Consider the following 19,814-nt stretch of genomic DNA (forward strand, 5'->3'; position numbering starts at 1 on the left):
AGTAAAAATCCTAGATCTGGTATAATAACCATTAAGGATAAGTGGATTAAAGAATAAATGTTGGGGCAACAGTCTACATTTTGCCCCTAAAAACAAACTTTGTTAAATAACTTCATGCCTTGTCAGAGTCTGTTTGGTTTTTTTGACCAAAGGAGTCTTTTTTTGATTGTCTGTGTGTGACCAGATATTTTTAGTTCTAGCAATAAAAAAAAAATTAAAAAAAAGGTATTTTTGGTTCTTTTGCACGTCAGCAAGTGAATAAGAGGAAACGACATGTCGACATTTACATAAGGAGAAAAGCCTTATTTGTACAATAAATTGTTTTAATAGCCCTCTGATGTGGTTGACTGGTTTAAGATTATAAAAATAACAAAAGTTAACGAAATAAATGTACATTTGTGTTGCTGTAGTATACATATCAACGTTGAGAATAAAGTCTGGTAAAAAAAAAATAAAAAAAAAAAATACTTCAATAATTTAGTAATTTATGGAGAAGTCATGTCAATTTATTTTCGTTGTCTTGTCGCGCCTGAATGACGTCAGCGAGAGGTTTTCCATCATGGCGGCGGAGGGCTGTGAAGAGGAGATGAGCGGCAACGGGGAGCTCGAGGAGTCTTCAGGTAGTTTGATTCCCGCTCATTAATCGTTTACAATTTGCACGCGCGCGTCAATTTGCAGACGCTGCCGAGCTTCGGTTTCACCCGCGAGAGTTCACGACGAAGCCTCCGGTCGGACCCAGTTTAAGGGCAAGCATGACGAGCTAGGCTAAGCTAACAGGGTTTGAACTGGACACACAGTGAAACAAAGTCTCCTGCCGACTTACTTCTCCACTAACTCGCCGCTCCGCGGTCCGCCGAGTGTCTTTCTACAGCCGCCAGCTCGCGTTTCGCCAGAAACGAGGTGAGTGCCGTCCGCAACAAGCCCGGCGGTTCCGGTGACAGCGTGTCTGAACTCGGGTGATCTGTTTTATGAATGAAACGCATCCTCTGCAGGCGGAGGCGGTCGGGTTTATTTTTTTTTTTTTTTTTTTTAAAAAGAATGAAAACTTCAGTATTGCGGATTTCGTTTTTGAGTTTTGTTGGATGTTTTTTAGTCATGGGTTTAACCGCCAACACGCTGGCACTCGTTTGTTATCACGTTCAGCTGTGTAACTTGTTTGACTGCTGACTGCAATCTGCACAAATTTACATTTGAGTTCGTCGGTCACACCGCACTGAGTTTGGATTTCTTTAAATGAGTGCACTGCTTATTTCTACAAGTGTATTATAATGCGCGTGTGTGTGTGCGCGTGTGTGTGGACAAATGCATAGTTGTTGTTGTTGTTGTATTTCCACGACACTGTGCCGGAAGCAGAATAAAACGAAAGTAGAACTGGACCTAAAGGACAAAATCCAATTTTTTTTTAAAAAATCACGATAAAATACTTTGATATTGAGATTGCAATGAAATCTTAGGGATGGCTTTCGGTGCCTTCTCAAAATATTTCAGGGTTTTTCCTCATGATTCTCGAGTTTATTTGCAGTGGTAGCGGTGGAGGGCATCGTGGGCAATTATTTGACTAAGAATTATGCTTTTCCATGTAATCTTGGACTATTATCGTTACAATGTTTATTTATAAATGCACTGTCCGCAATAAATTAAAAAAAAAATAATCACCAAACATTGGTAAACAAAGCTTGTGGTGAGATGTGATTGCTCACACCTGGGTGGTATAATGGTAGGTTTTAGGCTTTAATCACATAGTGAGACTTTTGATCAACAATCATCAGTAAATTGAATATAAACACTAAGTGGGTAAAGGCGGACACCGGCAGTCCGGTAAGCTCTGAAAAGTATTTCACTTTACTGTAATTAAACCTTTAAAACAAGTATAAGGAAGCAATTATGTCATATCACGATATTACAATACGCAAAATCTAAGAAGATATCAAGTCTCATATCATGATTTGATAAAATATCACTATGTCGCCTCGTCCTACTAGAAAGTCTGGGAATGACATGAGGTCACATCTATTTCAAGACCCAGCGTAGTTTTCCAAGTCTCCTCCTTAAAAAACACGAACATTCCTAGCAAACCACCACCGCATGTCCAGCGCTGCAGTAGAAGTGCACTGAAGTTCTTCTAATTGTTATAATTTACTAAGAAAAGAGAGCAAAAACAAACAAAAAGAAGACCTAGAAAAGTGTTTTCTTTGTCGCCACACTTCATCATCAGTGAAGACCGAAGGCGAGGCGACCTGTAATAGTTATAAGTCTTTCAGCTTGCCGAAAGAATACGGAGATGCTGACACAGCGGGCTGTGTGGAAAAAGTTGTGTTGCGTTGGGAAATGTTTTTAATTTGCTGGATGACGGGTGTTTACAGATGGCCAGCTGTGAGGTTCTTCTTCTTCACCCCGTGCTTGTATAATCAACCACGATCAGAAGTGCTACAATGACTTGTTCAGGTCGACATTATGCGGAGAAGGAATCGACATTAAAAAAAAAAAAAACAAAAGTGTACAAGTTAACGGTGCTCTAACGTCACTCTGAAAAGTTGCCACACTCCGTGTTTATAGTTTTTCAAATGTGATAATTCTTCTCCCTCGCTTCAGTATTACATGAATAAAATGTGATTTGTTTGTTAGGATAATTGAAACGTCACTGCCTCCTTGCAACTGCTGAAGAACTGTATTCTGGAATTCAAAAACTAAACAAAAAAAAACAAAAAAAATTTAAATAATAGACAGATTATTCAATAATATAAATAATCATTATTACAAATGCCGGTTTCAGGTCACAGGTTTAAGAAATGTCGTCAGTGTTAAAAGGGAGCTAATAACGACACCTTCGGTTGAATTAATGGAGACTGATCTTCTCCTCTTCAGCCATGGAGGCCTCTGAGGTTCCCGCACCGCCTCCGACTGAGATGGTTGAGATGTCGGAAGAGAACGGCGGTGTGGCTGTGGTCCCTGACGCCCCCGTGGCCCCCGACCCCGCCTCCTTCTCCATGCCCCCCACCGCGGAGGACGAGGAGGGGGAACTACCTCCAGACTTTGAGCGTCTGTGGAAAGCCGCGCACGACAATCCTCAAGACTTCACCAGCTGGACCGATCTGCTGCAGTACTGCGAGCAAGAGGTGTGGGTCTGTTTGCGTTGACGAGACGGGAGAAGGACAAGTGTTGTTGGGATAAAAACAAATATGTAGGAAACCGTCACGGAATGCCTCAGCGACACCGAGTTTTAGTTTCCCTATGAAACCACGAAATGTGTTTATCAGGACATTTGCTGTAGCTTCACGTAACATTTGGACTTCATCTGTCGTCTGTTCAGAGTCACATCACGGCTTCACGCAGAGCGCTGGAGGCCTTCCTCACCCGCTATCCGCTCTGCTACGGCTACTGGAAGAAATTTGCTGACCTGGAGCGCCGCGCTGGTTACAATGACAAAGCAGAGGAGGTACAACAGGAGAGCGTTTACAGTTCTGACTGCCCCGAGCCATTATGAACCATCTTGAGTGTATTAAAAGTGTTTCTCACTGGTTTTCATTAGATAACGTTCATGGTTGTGGTGTGATGTGTCAGGTGTGTATTCAGGGTCTTCAGGCAATCCCTCTGAGTGTAGACCTGTGGATCCACTACATCAATCTGCTGCTGGGAACACTGGACATGAACCTGCCAGAGTCGCCCGGGCGGATTCGCAGGTAAACAAACACACATTTGAGACTAAACAGAATTCCCTTTACTTTTTAATGAAGCAGATTTAAATGGATTTCACTCAGATGTCGAGTCCCCGTACATCCGAAATGTGTCATTTCTTTTGCAAAAGCATTTTGTTCACCAAATTCTGCAGTAAATTAAGTTCTTTAGCTCCGCACACAACTCGATTTTTGTTGTTGTTGTTGTTTTTAACCCATTTCCTTCTAAATTTTATCAAGATTATTTCAAGCAGGACTACTTTGTTTAAGTTGATACCAGTTAAGCTACAATTCTGACCACTATGCTATTTTTTTATGAAAATTTTTATTCCAGCTTTATCTTTCAGTAAAGTTAATCTCACTTACACTATTGTTCGGTCCTTTCTTAATGTAAAGAAATCCTAACGAGATTTGGTGCAGAACAACAGAAAGTTGTCTTGTCATGTTTTAATTCGGTTTCCGACCTCAACCCTCAGCGTGTTTGAAGATGCGATTGCCGCAGCAGGTCTGGACTTCCACTCAGACCGTCTCTGGGATCTGTACGTGGAGTGGGAGAAGGAGCAGGGCAACATGAAGAGCGCAGCAGCCGTCCTGGACAGAGTCCTTAAAGTCCCCACGCAGCTCTACAACACCCACTACGAAAAGTAAGACCCGGCCTGAGCAAAGTAAACTTATAGAAGACAAACACACTGATGTAGATGTGATTTTGTCAGTAGCAGGTTTACTTGTGGAGTGACAAATGCTATTTTCCAATTTTGTTGAAGAATATTTTGAGTTGTTATTCTCCTTTAATCAGGAAACATAAATGTCGTAATCTAGTGTTTCCGTATTTCACCCTGCAGTGACACAATGGGGCTTTCTGGGGAGGTTTTTTTTAAACGCAAAATTAAATCAGTTTAATCGTTTTGCTCGGTCCTCTCTCCTGCCCTCCGTCAGGTTCAAGGACCATGTGAACAGCCACGAGCCCAAAGAGGTGCTCTCCCCGGAGGAATACGAGGAGCTGAGGGCGTCGTGCCGTCAGAGCCAGAAGGCGGAGCGGGCCGAACAGGCCCAGGAGGAGGCGCAGGAGAGGCCACCGGGGGAGGAAGAGCCCGCCACACCGGAGGGCACCGACACAGTGAGTAACATCCACCTGCCTCACTAATAAGATGCTAGTGTGATATAATTCAAGACGTGGTCAAAAAGATTCTTTTTTTTTTTTTATTATTATTTATTTATTTAGGAGGAACTGATACAGAAGGTCAGGGAACAGGTGTTCGTCCTCCGGGACAAAGTGTACCAGGACAACGAGGGAGAGGTCCGTAAGAGATGGCACTTTGAAGACGCTGTGAGTTTCTGCTCGTTCATTATTTCTCCTTTTTCTCATTCACTCACCGTCTTTTTATTCGTTTTGGTAATTCTATATATTTTATGTGTAATTTCTGAATCAAGGGTTGGTATTGTTCGAAATTTCTGATACGTATGATACCCGAGATTTGGTACTCGTAGAAAAATATGTATGGCTCGAAACTGAATTTGAATTATTTGTGTTTGAATTTGAGTCGATCAACTCTGAATCCCATCATTTGAAATTCAATTTTTTTTTTCGTTTGAAACTAAATTTCAATGAACTTGAAACTAAATGTTGGGGCTTCCAAGAAGTATAAACTATCCTAATTCTTGTGAATTTTTTTTTACATTTTTTTTTTTTACAGAAAAACATTTCACGTTTGGCTATTTCTCTATAAATATCCTTTAAAATTCCGGTTACACTGGAGTCATGTTTGCTCTCTCGCTGCAGATCAAGCGACCGTACTTCCACGTCAAGCCGCTTGACCGCCTCCAGCTCCGGGCCTGGCACACTTACCTGGACTGGGAGGTCTCTCAGTTGACCACCAAAGGCTCCACCCAAGGTGACTGCTACACACACCTTGAAGATGCCAACAGGTGTCGCCCGTGTTGAGCCGTCTCTGGTGGTTTCATGAATTTGTGAAAGCATCTACAGTTCTGACACCATCGTCTCCTACTAGATCCAAACCAGGCAGTCACGGAGGGGTCGGAGGTCACGGCCCAGCCTCAGGAAGCATCGGAGGATGCTGCGGACGCCCAGGACGACCACAGGGTTCGCATCCTGTTCGAGCGCTGCCTCATTGCCTGTGCGCTGTATGAGGAGTTTTGGATGAGGGTGAGAACAAAGTATATTTTCCACTTAAGTTTGAATGAATATCCGAATGTATCCCGGTGTAACGTGTGCTTCTGTGCGTGTCGTTCAGTACATTCAGTACCTGGAGTCGCAGAGTGTGGACGAGGCCCGTGCCCTTTACAAAAGAGCCTGTGAGATCCACCTGGCTTACAAACCCAACATCCACATGCATTGGGCCACCTTTGAGGAGAGGCACGGTACGACCACAACAAACACGCCTTCATACTTTCCTTTGAGGTGTTGAAGAGCGGCGCACAGGTTGACGACCCGTCAATTAATGTGTAGGAAAATGAAGCAGAAACTACTTTTTTTTTTTTTTTTAAATTAAAAACATACTTTTATATACACACTAGAATACCTTTAAGTGTTATTTTTGTTGCAGAGTTTCAGATCCACTTAAAAAATAAACACAACTTGGTCGTGACATAAAAAGAGGGAGAGTGGGTCAAATTTAACAATAACAAATGTGAATGTTTATGTGGTTTTGACTCTATAGAGGTCAAAAGTTGATATTCGTACGCACAGGTCACAACACACCTTTATAATTAAGAGCCGGCGAAGTGTCAGAGAGGCCAGGAGCAGAAACACACAAGGAGTAGGAGCAATAACTGCCATGAAGCCTGTCATGTTGCATTGAAAGTCATTGTATTGACAGGTGTGTTTTTTTTTTTAAATAATATTTCTAATCCATTTATTTAAATTCGTAGGAATACCTTATTATAAAGAAGTCTAATGTAAAACCATCACAAAACTTGCCATAAAAGTACTCAAGTGAAACTGTTACAGACGCTTGTTTCCACATCCACTACGTTCATGACTTCTTCAACTTCTCCATCAGGTGACTTAACTGAGGCTCGGCGAGTGTTGGAGGCCCTGGAGAAAAAACTGCCAGGTTTGGCGATCGTCCGTCTCCGCAGGGCCGCACTGGAGAGACGGGCGGGCCAACTGGACCAATCAGAGGCCTTGCTGAGGGAGGCGGTGGCTGAATCCAAAGAGAAGCCCACGTTACACGCTTTCTACTCCATCAAGCTGGCTCGTCTGCTGCTGAAACTGGGCAGGAACCCCAGCAGAGCCCGACAGGTTTTACAGGAGGCGCTCGAAATTAGTCCGGTGAGATAATGGTGTAATAATGGGGAAGGCTGTAGCTCAGCCGGTAGAGTTGGTCACTAATCAGAAGGTTGGTGGTTTGACCCCCAGCTCCTCCTGTCCACATGCCTAAGTGTCCTCGAGCAAGACACTGAACCCTAAGTTGCTCCCGATGTTGTACCATCGGCGTGTCGTAAGTCGCTTTGGATAAAAGCGGCAGCTAAATGAAATGTAATGTAATAATTAATCAGCATTCGGAGATTTCAGCCAATAATACCATCAGAGCGTAAGATTAAAAATACCCTTTCAACAGTACGAGTCCGAGATAATGTCCTTCAACATTTTTGAACGATGAATTATTTTAACACGGGCCGAGTTCGACAGGCCACGTCATGTTTTTATTATGATTTCTACTTCTTGACCAGAACCACATCATCACGTGTGCCGTTTATATGATGGGCTGCATACACTCCGTTTTTTTTTGTTTTTTTTAAATGCCTCCACCCTCCTCCTCTGTTTGCGTCCTCTCTCAGGATAATGATAAACTGCACATGAACCTGCTGGAGCTGGAGGTGTCGGGGGACCCCTGGGCCTCCGCTGAGGCGGTGCAGGAGTGCGTGACGCGAGCCCTGGCTGCTCCTCTCGCCCCACACACCAAGATCCTCTTCTCTCAGAGAGGCCTACAGTTCGCCGAGGACTACAGCAACTCAATCCAGAGGTCAGAGTTCGGCATCAGTCCTCTGAATGGCAAACGTTTAAAATGGGATGGGTCATATGAACCCCGGTGGCGCCTGACAAACCACTCATCATCATGTGCGTGTCCTCTGCAGTGTCCTGTCTGTCTATGAGGAGCACCAGAAGCTGCTGACGGAGCTCGGTGGAACAAAAAGAGGAGCAGAGAACGGGTGAGACTGGAACAACAACTAATGAATGTTAAAGCTAGAGGGTGGGACTTTCACATATGAGAGTTCGTTTCATTCGAGAGAAACGAGTTTAACACTCGAAGCTTTTCACTGCCAGGTGAATTTGCCAGTATTTCACAGTGTGCAGAGTTTTAAAATCTGGTGTCTGGTGAGACATTCCTGATGAATTCAAACTGACCATGACCTTTGCAGTCTTAGCACATTTTTGTAATTACTCTCATTTAACAGAAGGGGGAGACAAAGGTTCAACACTGTTGGTTTCAATCAGACCTGGGCATTGTATGGCCAGCGGGCCACATCCGGCCCTTTGGCTGTCCCTGACTGGCCCGCGTGAGTTCAATGGTAAATTAGGAATCAAACGTAAATAAGTGTACATCAGGCATGTGTAATCCAGGTAAAGTTCAGTAGCCTAATTTACAGACATTCCCTAAACGTCTCACCACCCGAGCTAGTGGTCTGAACGTCCTGGCGGTTGCACGTAGCAGAGCCCTTAGCCACGCCTCCTCCTCTCTGAACCACCACTCACCTACCGGAGACCCTGCAGCTAAAACAGGGGCAGGAAGCAGATCTGGAGCAAAGTACGGCATTTTGAGATTCCCAAGAGACATCGAGTGAATTTATCAGTTTTTCCAGTTTTACCTGCTGAGCCGCAGCAGAGCTGTGGAGGGAGAAGTTCTCACCGGGATCAACTCCGTCGGGTGTTTCTTCCCCATTAAGTTGCTACCTGAGGTTAACTTGTTAACTAAGTTGTGTCAGAGACTTGTGAGTAATTTACCTTGAGGAACATGGCAAAGTAAAAACCAGTCTTTAATTCAGTAAGTCAGTAATTATAAACCCTTTTTAAGACTTAAATCATTGGTTGTGTGCTTTGTGGGCTGGAGGTGTCATTGCTCTTATACTTATAACTAACCCTTCTCTCACTGAACAAAAACAAATAACTGAAAAACACAAATGAGGTAATTACACTTCAAACAAAATATCAATAGCACTTACTACATTTTTGTATAAAGTTAGCTGTTCTTTGAAATACTGCAAAAATATGCTCATTTTCAAAATCTTTTTTGTGAATGTTGATTGAATAGTGATATAATATTGACGTTTTTAAAATGCTTGCACCACATTTTAATAGCCTAATTGTAACATCTACTACTACCAGTAGCAGCTAATAAAAAAAACATACAATTTACTGCTTTTTATAAAGAGATCAAATTAATATTGAGCAGAATGGAGTTCAGCCTATTGGGCCGGCCCTCTACAACAGTCCCAGTTTCTCATGAGGCCCCTTGGGAAAATTAATTGCCCACCCTTGGTTTAAATGGATCCTGTTCAAAAGAAACACTCCTGTGGTTAGTGCAGTTGGCACTTATTTTTTTTTTTTTACATCAGTTAAGACATGAGTTTTGGCTGAATTCATTCCACAAGTCCAAAGGATCATTTTTCAGCCTACAATTAGTTTTACTCCACTTTTTTTTAAAATTTTATTTAAACTGAGAATTCAGACCACAGAATCCTTTTGAAAATGACAAATGTGCAACTCCAACATGGGACTTTTGTTTCATAAACCCTTCATGGGTTAAATGTATAATAAAGTGTTTGAACTTAAGTACTATTTTAGAGTAATTGTTAGGCGCAGAAGATTTGATTTCAAATTTCTTTTTTGGAAAAAGCGTAAAATAAGTTTGCCTCTCAAAACACATCCACTCCTCCAATCAAGTCTTTTTTCTTTTTTTTTTTTTCAAATTAACAATACATTATTACCTTATTGAGGGCTGTATTTAAGTCTGCATATAACATGTTTTTCACCGTGTAAATACGATTTGCATTTATTTTTTACGAAGATAAAACTTCTAATAATTTGACTTTTAAGGGACGAGGATCCGGAGAAGCTGAGTAAGAGCGATGACAGCAGTGCTGTCGCTGTGTCTGCACAAGTCCCGCCTACAATGCCGCACGTCCCCATCACCACGCCGCCTCCTCCCATGATGGGCACCGACATGAGCGCACAGGTCGGCTACGGAGGATACAGCAGCTGGTACCAGGTAGGATTCAGATTTGAACGCGGACAAGCATGTTGAAATCAAATCTGTAAATGAGGAGCAGGAAAACCATAATCCGTAGAACATATATCCGTAGAACTACCATCCTGAACTGTCCTGTATATATATATATATACAGGGAGGCTGTGAATCAGACGGTAGAGTGGGTCGCACACTAATCGGAAGGTTGGTGGCTCGATCCCCGGCTCCCCCTGTCCACATGCCTAAGCGTCCTTGAGCAAGACACTGAACCCTAAATTGCTCCCGATGATGTACCATCGGTGTGTCGGGAGTCGCTTTGGATAAAAGCGTCAGCTAAATGAAATGTAATGTATTAAGTGGCTGAAGCAGGTCCAGCTTTACCGAGACTGTTTTAGTACGGGGTTAGTCTGGACAAGTACAGTTGACAATAGTCCGTTTCTTATTTCCCGTTTATTTTCCAGCAACCACAGTACGGCAGCTATGGCTACCAGAACGCCTGGAACTACAACCAGGGCTACTACCCGCCCAGCTAGACAGACGCGGCCACTGTGGCACCACAGTTTGAAGCAGCTGAACAATAAACTGAACCACCCGGTGCCGCAGGTCCACCTGCGGACATATATTCCAGCATACTCCTTTCACCTCCGTCCTTGCTCTGATTCACTTCACTGTCATGGATTTGTGAAGATCGGGAGATGAGCTCATTTAACATGTCGTGTCACTTCAGTGTCGACTCCGAGGGGCAGGTGGAAAGCGGCCGAAAAGGATGCCCATTTTAATCAGGAACTATTTTTGTATTTGTTGGCAAGCCGACCCCTCTGCTCGTGTTTTAAAGTCATCCAGTTTATCCAGTTTTACAGGTGATGTATGATTGACATTTTGTACCATTCCACAGAATAGGCAACGTTGTTTTTTCTAATGTATATAAAGGTGTTTTATAGTGTGTCGCAACAGCAGTGTTTGTGTCGTGTGTCCGGTTGCTCATCTTGAAACTGAAAGCTCACGACCTGTTGGCGAGGGTAAGATGTGTCCTGCTCATATGTGCAATTGACTGAATGAATACAAACGGCACTTTACACACAAGCAGGGAAAACACTCGTCGGTCCGAAATTTTGGCCCGGGCTGCAATATCAGGCCGGTAGCTTTGGTACAGACGTGTCCCTTCGAAAACTTTGCATTTTAAGTTAAATTACTAAGAACCGAGTGAAGTTACTTGACTTTTGTCAAAACTGAAGTGATGCTTTAGTTTTTTTTTTTTTTTTTTTTTTTTTTTTTTTTTTTAAATCGAACACCATCATCAGATTAGAATTATAATTTGTTCAAGGCTTTGATTTATGACCAAATACCTGCAAAACCAGTGACATTCTTTGCGGCTTCAACTACTTTGTACTTTGTGCTTAATGGGTAATTAGCAGATGCTAAATTAGCCTAAGCTAAACCAGCTCAATGAACCGCTGATCTGAAGAGAAGTCTTACAGAGCTGTTAGCACGACAGTCGACTCGCAAGTCTTCTTTTAACAACATAAAAATGCTGACCGTTGTGCTTCAGACATCTTAAAACCAAAACACAGGAGCTCGTTAGCAAGTAAGCAGATTTCCTGAACCTGAAGGAGACTCTCTAAACCCTCTCTGAACTTTCCTCCTTCACATTAAGATATGTCTGCCTTCCTCAGCCTGCTGCATTAAGAAAACTTGGGGAGTGCTTGCCCTACTTGCACAAACGTAATGAACTTTTGCTCCTGACTGGCAGCACCCTCTAAGGACTTTAAGAAAGTTCAGTAATAGGGCGATGAGCAGAGGTTGCTCCTTTCAGTTTGATAAGGAGATCACTGGTGTTAAGACCACAGCCTCTGAAACCTGCTGGCTGAATACATCAATCTACCATTTTCGTTGAATACGTTTTGACTTTTAAATCTCAGGTATTACTGATCACACTGGAGACGACTCCTGTTCAGGCGTCCCGGTCGCGACGGAGTCGGCGTGCACAAACCGGGGACCGTGAAACTGAAGCAGCCGTCTTGCATTTTACAGTCGAGCTTTTCAAACCGTAAAAAAAGTCAATGTTTCTTCAGTTTTGTGTTGTGTTATACGTGCTTGTTAGTCCTTGACCTATTCCAGTTTCACGTGGTTTAATAAAATACTCAACATTAACCAGAAAACATCAATTTGAGAGGTCAATTTGATGCGAATAATTGCAAATCGGTATAAATTCAGTTAAATACGTAACGTCCGTCTTTAGTGATGCCCCTGTTAAAAAAAATCAGTCCGGTGAGTCTGACCCGTCTTGATAATGAGATGATGAGAGAAGTAGCCAGTAAAGAACAAATGAGGTATGACGTTCCCACAGAGGGCCAACAGCATTACAAACAGTGCTTTCTGACCAAGCAGTCCCAAGGAGAAGGTACCAACTGAGGACGACCGATAACTACATGTCGTCACGGGCTTTCTTTCTTTTTGCATTCGTGCAGTTTATGGGAATGCTGAGATGGCGTGAATCGGCCGGCCGTCGGCAACGTCTTTTAATGCGCAGCATACAACAACAGCGGTCCAATTGTCCATGTTTTGTTCCAATTCTATTTAACGATTAAAGGAGCGTTTGAAGTGTAATTGTTTGGGGGTACCATCTGTTGTCAGTGTCTTACCTGCTACTAACGAACTAACCGATCCAGGCGGCGGTACACGAGCCACTACCTGTTTTTGTCAGGGGAGTCTTTTGTCTTTGAACAGAGCAATATGACGCAGTTCCCCCCGTGGGAAAGGGCTTCTTTTTTTTTTTGACGGCAAGGTAAAGTGGTAAACCAATCACAGCACGCTTACATCACTATAGTTCCTCTTAAGACAGGAAAAGTACTGCACCAACAACAACAACAAAAAAAAGGCCCCCTGAACAGTTGAAGTACAAAGGTTCTCAGTTCCTGCAGTGCGAACGCAACCGCTCCTAGAACTGTGAAAAGGTTTATTTGGTTCAAGGTTGCCAAAGAGCTGCCGTTGTGAAAAACATCACAACCCTGTAAAATGTGCACTTGTTTTAGTTATTTAAACTCTTATGTTGTGATTAAATGTCTTAGTTTGAAGTAGAACTCTGCTTATATTCTGTCATTTTATTCGTGACAAAAGACCACATGAAAAGACCAAAAACAACAACGTGTCAGTCTGGCGCTCAAACCAATGAACCGACACAAATATGTACGAGCTGAGTATTCGTTTTTAAGCCCGAGATTTGCTGTTCTGCCGATTTATTTCTGGCAGCACAATGTGTGTATGTCGGATCAGCTCCGACAGTTTTAATTGTTCCTGGTTGTAAGCTATTAAAGGAGTAAGATACACCAAGCTTTAGTTAAACCTATTAGCAGGAATAGTTATCCGTTAGCTGGTTTTGGTCTTTTCGTGAGATTTGTTCATAATTAAAATAGAAATTCTAACCACTTTTTTTTTTTTTTTTTTTTTTAAAGGAATTTTACAAGTGAAAATGCAGTCCAACTTCTCAATTTTCCCAAGTCATCTTTATTGTAAGTAGATTTTTGGTGACTATGTAGACATTTACTGTCAATATATTTTAACTTATAAAAAAAAATGGCAAAGTAGAATGTCACAAAATCAGGAAGATTGTGGGGATTAAAATGAAGGCCCTTTCAGAACCACTCCTCGGTCTTGTGTAGCACTCTGCTATGCAAGGATCAGGTTAAAACTTAACAATTGTATTATTTATATATATTTTTTTGAATGTGTTGTGTATACCATGAGCGGTGCTCATTGAAGCAGTATCAGTCAGAAGCCAGCTATCTTCACTTTAATCTGTAAAAGTCAAGCTCACTGCACACACCAACCCTACAGCCAGTGAAAGCAAGAAGCTGCATCTAGTCTGTGGACCAAACCAATATCCTCATATCTTCATTTAGAGCTTTAACACACTGTCTGAACACAAACCTCACGCTACACCTCTGCTTTAGTTCAGTTACCTGGCTTACTGAGTGATACTAGATTGTAGCTCTGTTGGTGGATCATTCTGTTTCTGGTGTCTCTGGTGTTGATGTAGTGGAAGTGGTGAGGTAGGCTCACAGAGCAGATCCTCCTGTTCTTACTTTTTGGTAACAACCAGCACAGCTGAAGGCACCAGACCTAAAGAGACAGGAAGGACAGATAGGGGAAAAAGGTCAGATACAGTCTGCGTGTGATTTACTGAGTTTGACTCCATTTACAATTTGTATTATTATTATTATGTGATGTATCCTGTGGCGTTATTATGTGATCTGTATCTGAATAATGTCGTGTGATTACCAGACCAGATGTGTCCGAACCAATCAGATCACATTCTGTCTGAAAGGCATTTACACCTCGCACTCACACTCGCGTTTTCCCTTGTGCCCCCGGCCTTTTTGAATCCTAATGCAGTTATAAGCTCTACAGCAGCATGTGCTCTCTATCCAAATCCTGTTCCCAGCTCACCCAGCTCTTTGAGGGGCTTCTCCATGTCCAGTTCAGTGTAGACGTGACGGGGGTAGGGTGACAGCAGCGTGAAGTCCTGACCCTCGGGTGTGTTGCCGTTCACCTGCACGTAGACGCGCACTGCCGCCAGCGGCTCCTGGGCCTTGAAGACTGTTGTGATGGTCGAGCCGTCCAGCAGACGGACCTGTGAGGAGTCGGGGAGCAGCAAGTGGAGAGAAACGGCAGGCCGTGATTTAGAGCAAATTGTCAGTTTGTCTTATCTAGTAAAATAAGTCTAAAGCAGTGATGAGACCAAAACATCTGTCAGACTGTATTATGCTCTACTCAGATTTATTAATTGCTTGCAGGTTCGAGAGAGAATACAAGATGTAAAACAAGTATAACAGAGGTCTGCACCTGTATCCTGGACTCATCATACTCCTTTTTGGTGGGTGGAGGGCCCTGACTGGTGGGTGATGACGGACTGGGCGGGGCAGGCTGGAATGAAGCGGCCGTGCTCGGAGGTCCGCCGCCTCCAAACTAAACAGGAAAGCAACAATAATCCAAGTTGTTACTGGTTCCAACAGAAGTGGTTGCAGACAAAGGTAAACTGAACTTGACCATTGACTGAGGTACCTTCTGCGCTCTCTCCTCTCGATCTCGCGCTATCTTGTCTTTAACCCTTTGCCTGATAGGAATAAACACAATAAACACAATGAGAGACAATAAGAAGAGGCTTTGTGTCCGACTCTTAATCCCATGACAAAAGAACAACAGTTGTAGTCTGTCATCATAAATGTTACCATGAGGTTAAAAAAAAAATACTGTATTAATACGCAAACTGATGCAGCAAGGTACACAAAGATCTAATTGCATCGCCCACTCCATAGGACATGTAGGTATGAAGCGTCTCCTATGTCTCATTCTTAAGTGGTCATGTTCCTAAGTATGTGTCTGCAGAGTAACAGACTCCAGCACAATGATGTAATGTCCCAGATACAATGTACCATGATGTCAATGCATAAAAATATCACAATTTGCAACCTACTTCTTTAATTTCAAAATTGAACCAGGGATCTCAATTTGAACTTGACGAGCCCCACTGTGATTTGTGAACTTGGTTCCAGAACTCGGATTCATTTTCAATTCGATTTCTTTCAGCGATTTATAGCGAGTAATGAATAATAAAATAACAAAATAAAAATAAAAGTTTCCTCCTCCTCAGATTACACCCCAGAGGGGATTCAAGAAAACATTTTTGGAAATTTTTAGATACTTCTCTCATGATAAGCAGAGACAATCATTTTTTACCCAAGCCTTCTTTTCATGGCGCAAAGATGTGACTTTATGTGTGTCGTAAGGACAATACCTGGCCATTTTATCCTCCATCTTCTCTTTTCTGCGCTGATCAGCAAGTTTTTTCATGTCATCATCCTGAAGTTTTTGGCGGATCTGCTGCAGCTCTTGGCCCTGCCTCCTCCGATACTTCTCCCTCTCCACCTCTTCTGCCCGCTCTCGCTCTCTTCTCTCCTCCTGCTTCACCCGCATCAGCTCCTCTAGCCTGCAAAACACATCAACTTATTTCCTTTTTGCCTGTTCAGCATCCCAGACAAAGAGTATTTACACATTATTTGAACTCCAAGACATAAGCTGGCTGTGTCAGACCGATTTTTAGAGAAAGGTCCTGACCAGTACAGCCACTCCATACCACCAGTAAAAGCTACTTTGTGCACTCTGACCTTTTGACCTGCTCCTGTTTTTCCTCTTCTGTCATTGGCCGCTTTAGACCATCCTCAGTCTCAATGTAGTCGTTATCTCCACCTGCGGTCCCAGAAGACGAGACAAATGCACGTGAGAGAAAGAATAAAAGGAAAAAGAAACAAGAGGCAGATAGAAAGGAGACATTTCTTAATGTCAACTGCAAACCAAAGCAAAAGTCACATATGGACACAAAATGCTCATCTAACATCCACAGCCAACACCACAAACCTTAAAACCTCAGCATGCACACAGTAAACCTCCACCGCAAAACACTGACAGGCAAACAAACAAAACCTCTTTGGTGGAGTTCACGGCAATGAGAAAAGAAAGCAAAAATACAAACTGAGAAATAATCTGAGAGAATATTATATTCAATGTGAATTAACCAGAAGTTTAGAGTTGATATATTGCTAACAGAGCCAAAATATATGTTATGGAATAAGTGGATAGATCCTCTTTCACATTAAACGCAATTTCACTTCACAGCGTACCTACATATAATTGCTTATCCTCACAACTAATTTTCTGTCGGGTGATCTAATCGATTACTCAACCCTACCCAATTTCCTAATACATTCAGAGATGTCAAAGGCGGAGGGGCTTTCGCAGTATAAGCCTTCTGGCAAAATATCCAGCGGCACATCCCTCTTTGTCTGTTACAGCGGTGTCACACCATCATGAACCCTTCCGATGTCCCCAAAAAGAAAAAAGAAAGCACAACAGGGCCCCCGACCTTCAGCAGTGTCTGCTAGCGTCGGCTGTTCTGTGCTGGACTGGCTCTGCGCCTCTCCTCCCAGGACCATCCCGACAGGCGGCACGTAGGGCTCGTCGATGTCTGGGTCGTTCTCGTGCTCCACTAACCTGAGGGAAACACGGCGGTAAATGAGGAGCAACTGGCTGTTTTGTTTTTTTGTTTTTACAAGGGAGACATGGGGAGTGTTAACAGCCACAGTCATCAGTCAAACACATTATAAAACGTTGTGTGTCACACTCACCAGTCCATCGCTTGCTCTATCCCCTGGTTCCCCGTGTTGGCCACCGCCTTCTCTCTGACAAAACCAGACGGGAGACAACACGGGTTTGCTCTTTACGTTTACGATCAGCTTCACTTTCACCTCCTTTGTAATCAGTGAGAAAATAAAAAATAAAATCCACCACGACCGGTGTTCAGGTCTGGTGTCACTCACGCTCTGTTTCTGTCAAAGCCCATCTCCAGCAGGCTCTCCAGTGTTGTCAGCTCTGCCATTTTGACCTGAAACAACACCATTAACGTTCACAAATCAACTTTCATTCAGACTCGCTGTTACACTCCCGTTTGTTGCCCGACAGGAGATCGGTCACAACAAAGGACCCGGCGCGCTTCTGTCTCAACTTCGCCAACTTAAATCACGAGTTTCTTTCTGCTCTTGTCTCGTCTGAAGAAGCTCCATTACCAATTGTAGTCATCGTATAACACCACGTGAACAAACATTACGGTTCCCCTTGACGCGCAGCTTCATCAAAAATAACTGTTTATTACGGCTCGCTCGTTATTTAATATCAAAATTAATGTTATGCTGAGAGGTGAAAATTAGCATTAATGTGGCTAACGTTAAAAAAAAAAAAATTTGCGAAAGCTAGCTGGGAAGCGTCGCTGGCTAGCATGATTTAAAACAACCAGCATCTCTAATAGGCTCTTCGTCACTTCGGTTGTTGAGGTTTGTTCGTATGTTACATGTAAAGGCACGCGTGGGTGCTATTTTATATTTTACGAAAGGTAATATTAGCCAATATCCTCGTGAAGATAGCTGTTAGTTAGTTAGCTACTCACACATCAGCCAACGCCGCTTCAACAGTACGGGAACCAAAAGAGCTCAAAAAGGAACAATGCGGGAAAAATAGCGATTTCAACTCTTTTACGGCCGAACTACATCAAAACTCACTAAAATGATCAAAGCCCCTCAGTAACTACAGCTGCAAATCTTCCTTTCCTTCCTTCCCCACCTACACGTTCATAAATCTACATATTCCACCTAAAGTGTAAAACCGTGTCCTTCATTGAAATATGTTTCTTTGATTATTACTATTTATGTAAGAATTTGAGAGCAGCATTTTATTACTGTAACTGGTTGAGATTTGATTCAGTTCGAGTTGCTTTATGACCTGTTGGGTAACTAAGCCTATAAAATGTGACTCACAATGTAAAAGATGAAGTAGTCTATGTAAATTACAACATTTGTCAGTTTGGGACACAGTTTCAGTTTTTTTTTTCCACACCAAGATTTAGATTAGGCTATTTATTTACCCCCCGTCGGAGGTAACGGATTTTCTAAATTGTTACTGTTATCAAACTTTGGTAAAAGATACGACTCAGTTACAAATTAAGGAAAAATTAAAAGGACCGAACGATTTGCAGGAATTACTGTCTGTGGTCTTTTTCAGTGGTTTTTGGAGGGAAATTATGGTATAAACAGTTTTACCAAGTAAGATAGACACAATATAATCCAGGCAGTCTTCTTCAATATAGAGACATTCCTGCAAATGTATGATTGAATATGAAGCTACATCTGTATCGACATGTATTGTACAACAAAGTAATGACAAAATGCACCCAGAATATTAAAGTTAAGCTGCTCCACAAATTCAAAAACATTACTTAAATCTAAATATAACTATTTTTGGACTTATCAATGTATTATGTCAGCATTTATATGTATATATAATTTTTCATTGGGAGTTAAATCAAAATCACCTCTGGACTGGGATGTGAGATATTCAGATAAGGACTAACAGTAAATTTATGCAACAAAACTGCTTTCAAATTTGGATCATTCATAGTCTATGAAGTAGCATTTTAAAATAATCCATGTTTTCTGAATTTAGTTATTTAATCATTTAATTTGAAATAGTTTTGGCCCGTGCTGTATATATCTGTGGAGTTTTTTAGAAAATGTGAGAGCAGAGGAAGAACTGACACCCTGAATGAGGAGGGCTCAGTGTGAGTGGGCAGATTTGAAGTGCTTCAAGGCTGGATGACATCGCTCATTGGCTGCTTGTATAATTTTATCCTGCCCTCGTGTTTCTGTGGGTGTTCAAACAAAATGCAATTTGCTGACTTTTATGTGCAGGTTGGGTCTGTTACATATTTACAGTAAGTGTAATGATTAATTTTTTTGCTCCCCCACGCAGTCTTAAGCAGCCCTGCTTTATGAGTCTACCATCACTCCAGCCCAGACCTCCGTCTCAGTCAGTTCACTTCTGACTCTCCTCTTTTAATAACTGACGGTTTTTCTCCTTTATATGTTTGGCTTTCTTTTTCTCACACTTTCATTTGATCTTTTTTTGGTCTGTTTTCTCCTTTTCTAACTTTAATTGCCAGAATCCTTGACTGAAACCGGCAACATTTGTAGTATTTACTTGGTGAGTATTAACTTTTGGTATTTTGATAGGGCGAATGAACTGATTAGTTATCAAAGAAAGAATTCTATTTCATCATGATACAAAATGTCTTTTAAAGAAATTTATAAAATTAATGAAAACTGAATTAAGATCCAAATGCTTCCTGATGGACTTATTAGTTGCCAGGCAACAAATGTCATTTTATTCTGCAACAGGTTGTTGGTGGATTGTGTTTAATTTGTGCAGCTGTTAATAAGGCTAAAATCAACTTTGTTTTCAGAGAAAACTCAAAAATTATTATGCCTGTGATATCTGCCCAAAAAACATAAAACATGTTTTCAATTTCTGTAGATTAAGATTCAAAGTG

At 42.1% G+C, this 19,814-nt stretch overlaps 2 protein-coding genes across 4 annotated transcripts; one reads left to right on the plus strand and one right to left on the minus strand.

Moving 5' to 3' along the window:
• Positions 1-529: 529 nt before the first annotated feature.
• LOC138211703 (pre-mRNA-processing factor 39) lies at positions 530-10,834 on the plus strand. 3 transcript variants are annotated; one of them, XM_069171777.1, is made up of 15 exons: positions 530-620; positions 2,866-3,116; positions 3,311-3,436; positions 3,562-3,680; positions 4,151-4,318; positions 4,611-4,791; positions 4,897-5,001; positions 5,455-5,566; positions 5,684-5,838; positions 5,927-6,053; positions 6,695-6,966; positions 7,476-7,660; positions 7,773-7,847; positions 9,733-9,904; positions 10,345-10,834. In XM_069171777.1, exons 1-15 carry the CDS (start codon positions 560-562, stop codon positions 10,414-10,416), a joined length of 2,181 nt encoding a protein of 726 aa, XP_069027878.1. In that variant the 5' UTR covers positions 530-559; the 3' UTR covers positions 10,417-10,834. The 3 variants fall into 3 exon arrangements, with proteins under 3 accessions (XP_069027878.1, XP_069027875.1, XP_069027876.1); XM_069171774.1 differs by having other exon boundaries at positions 553-620; positions 3,574-3,680; XM_069171775.1 differs by lacking the exon at positions 530-620 and adding an exon at positions 630-900.
• A 2,817-nt stretch (positions 10,835-13,651) lies between these two features.
• ubxn1 (UBX domain protein 1) lies at positions 13,652-17,943 on the minus strand. The gene is made up of 10 exons (XM_069171778.1): positions 17,880-17,943; positions 17,257-17,321; positions 17,065-17,118; positions 16,803-16,930; positions 16,048-16,129; positions 15,678-15,869; positions 14,945-14,996; positions 14,726-14,848; positions 14,330-14,513; positions 13,652-14,002 (listed from the first exon to the last, which is right to left on the minus strand). The coding sequence occupies exons 2-10, from the start codon at positions 17,313-17,315 to the stop codon at positions 13,962-13,964; spliced, it is 915 nt and encodes a 304-aa protein (XP_069027879.1). The 5' UTR covers positions 17,316-17,321; positions 17,880-17,943; the 3' UTR covers positions 13,652-13,961.
• Between the last annotated feature and the right edge of the window lie 1,871 nt (positions 17,944-19,814).

Source organism: Embiotoca jacksoni, unplaced genomic scaffold, assembly GCF_022577435.1.
Source record: "Embiotoca jacksoni isolate LCO1_2020_lvr unplaced genomic scaffold, fEmbJac1.0.p SCAF_5, whole genome shotgun sequence".
Lineage (NCBI taxonomy): Eukaryota > Metazoa > Chordata > Actinopteri > Embiotocidae > Embiotoca > Embiotoca jacksoni.

What these genes read in the sequence shown, in the direction of transcription:
- LOC138211703 (XM_069171777.1), top strand. Translation starts at nt 560, where the DNA reads ATGGCGGCGGAGGGCTGTGAAGAGGAGATGAGCGGCAACGGGGAGCTC. An exon ending in ATGAGGAGTTTTGGATGAGG is followed by an intron (nt 5,839 to 5,926) that starts GTGAGAACAAAG and finishes CGTGTCGTTCAG; the next exon opens with TACATTCAGTACCTGGAGTC. An exon ending in TACAGCAACTCAATCCAGAG is followed by an intron (nt 7,661 to 7,772) that starts GTCAGAGTTCGG and finishes TGTCCTCTGCAG; the next exon opens with TGTCCTGTCTGTCTATGAGG.
- ubxn1 (XM_069171778.1), bottom strand. Translation starts at nt 17,315, where the DNA reads ATGGCAGAGCTGACAACACTGGAGAGCCTGCTGGAGATGGGCTTTGAC. An exon ending in GCTAGCAGACACTGCTGAAG is followed by an intron (nt 16,130 to 16,802) that starts GTCGGGGGCCCT and finishes CTGGGACCGCAG; the next exon opens with GTGGAGATAACGACTACATT. An exon ending in ATGATGAGTCCAGGATACAG is followed by an intron (nt 14,514 to 14,725) that starts GTGCAGACCTCT and finishes GACTCCTCACAG; the next exon opens with GTCCGTCTGCTGGACGGCTC.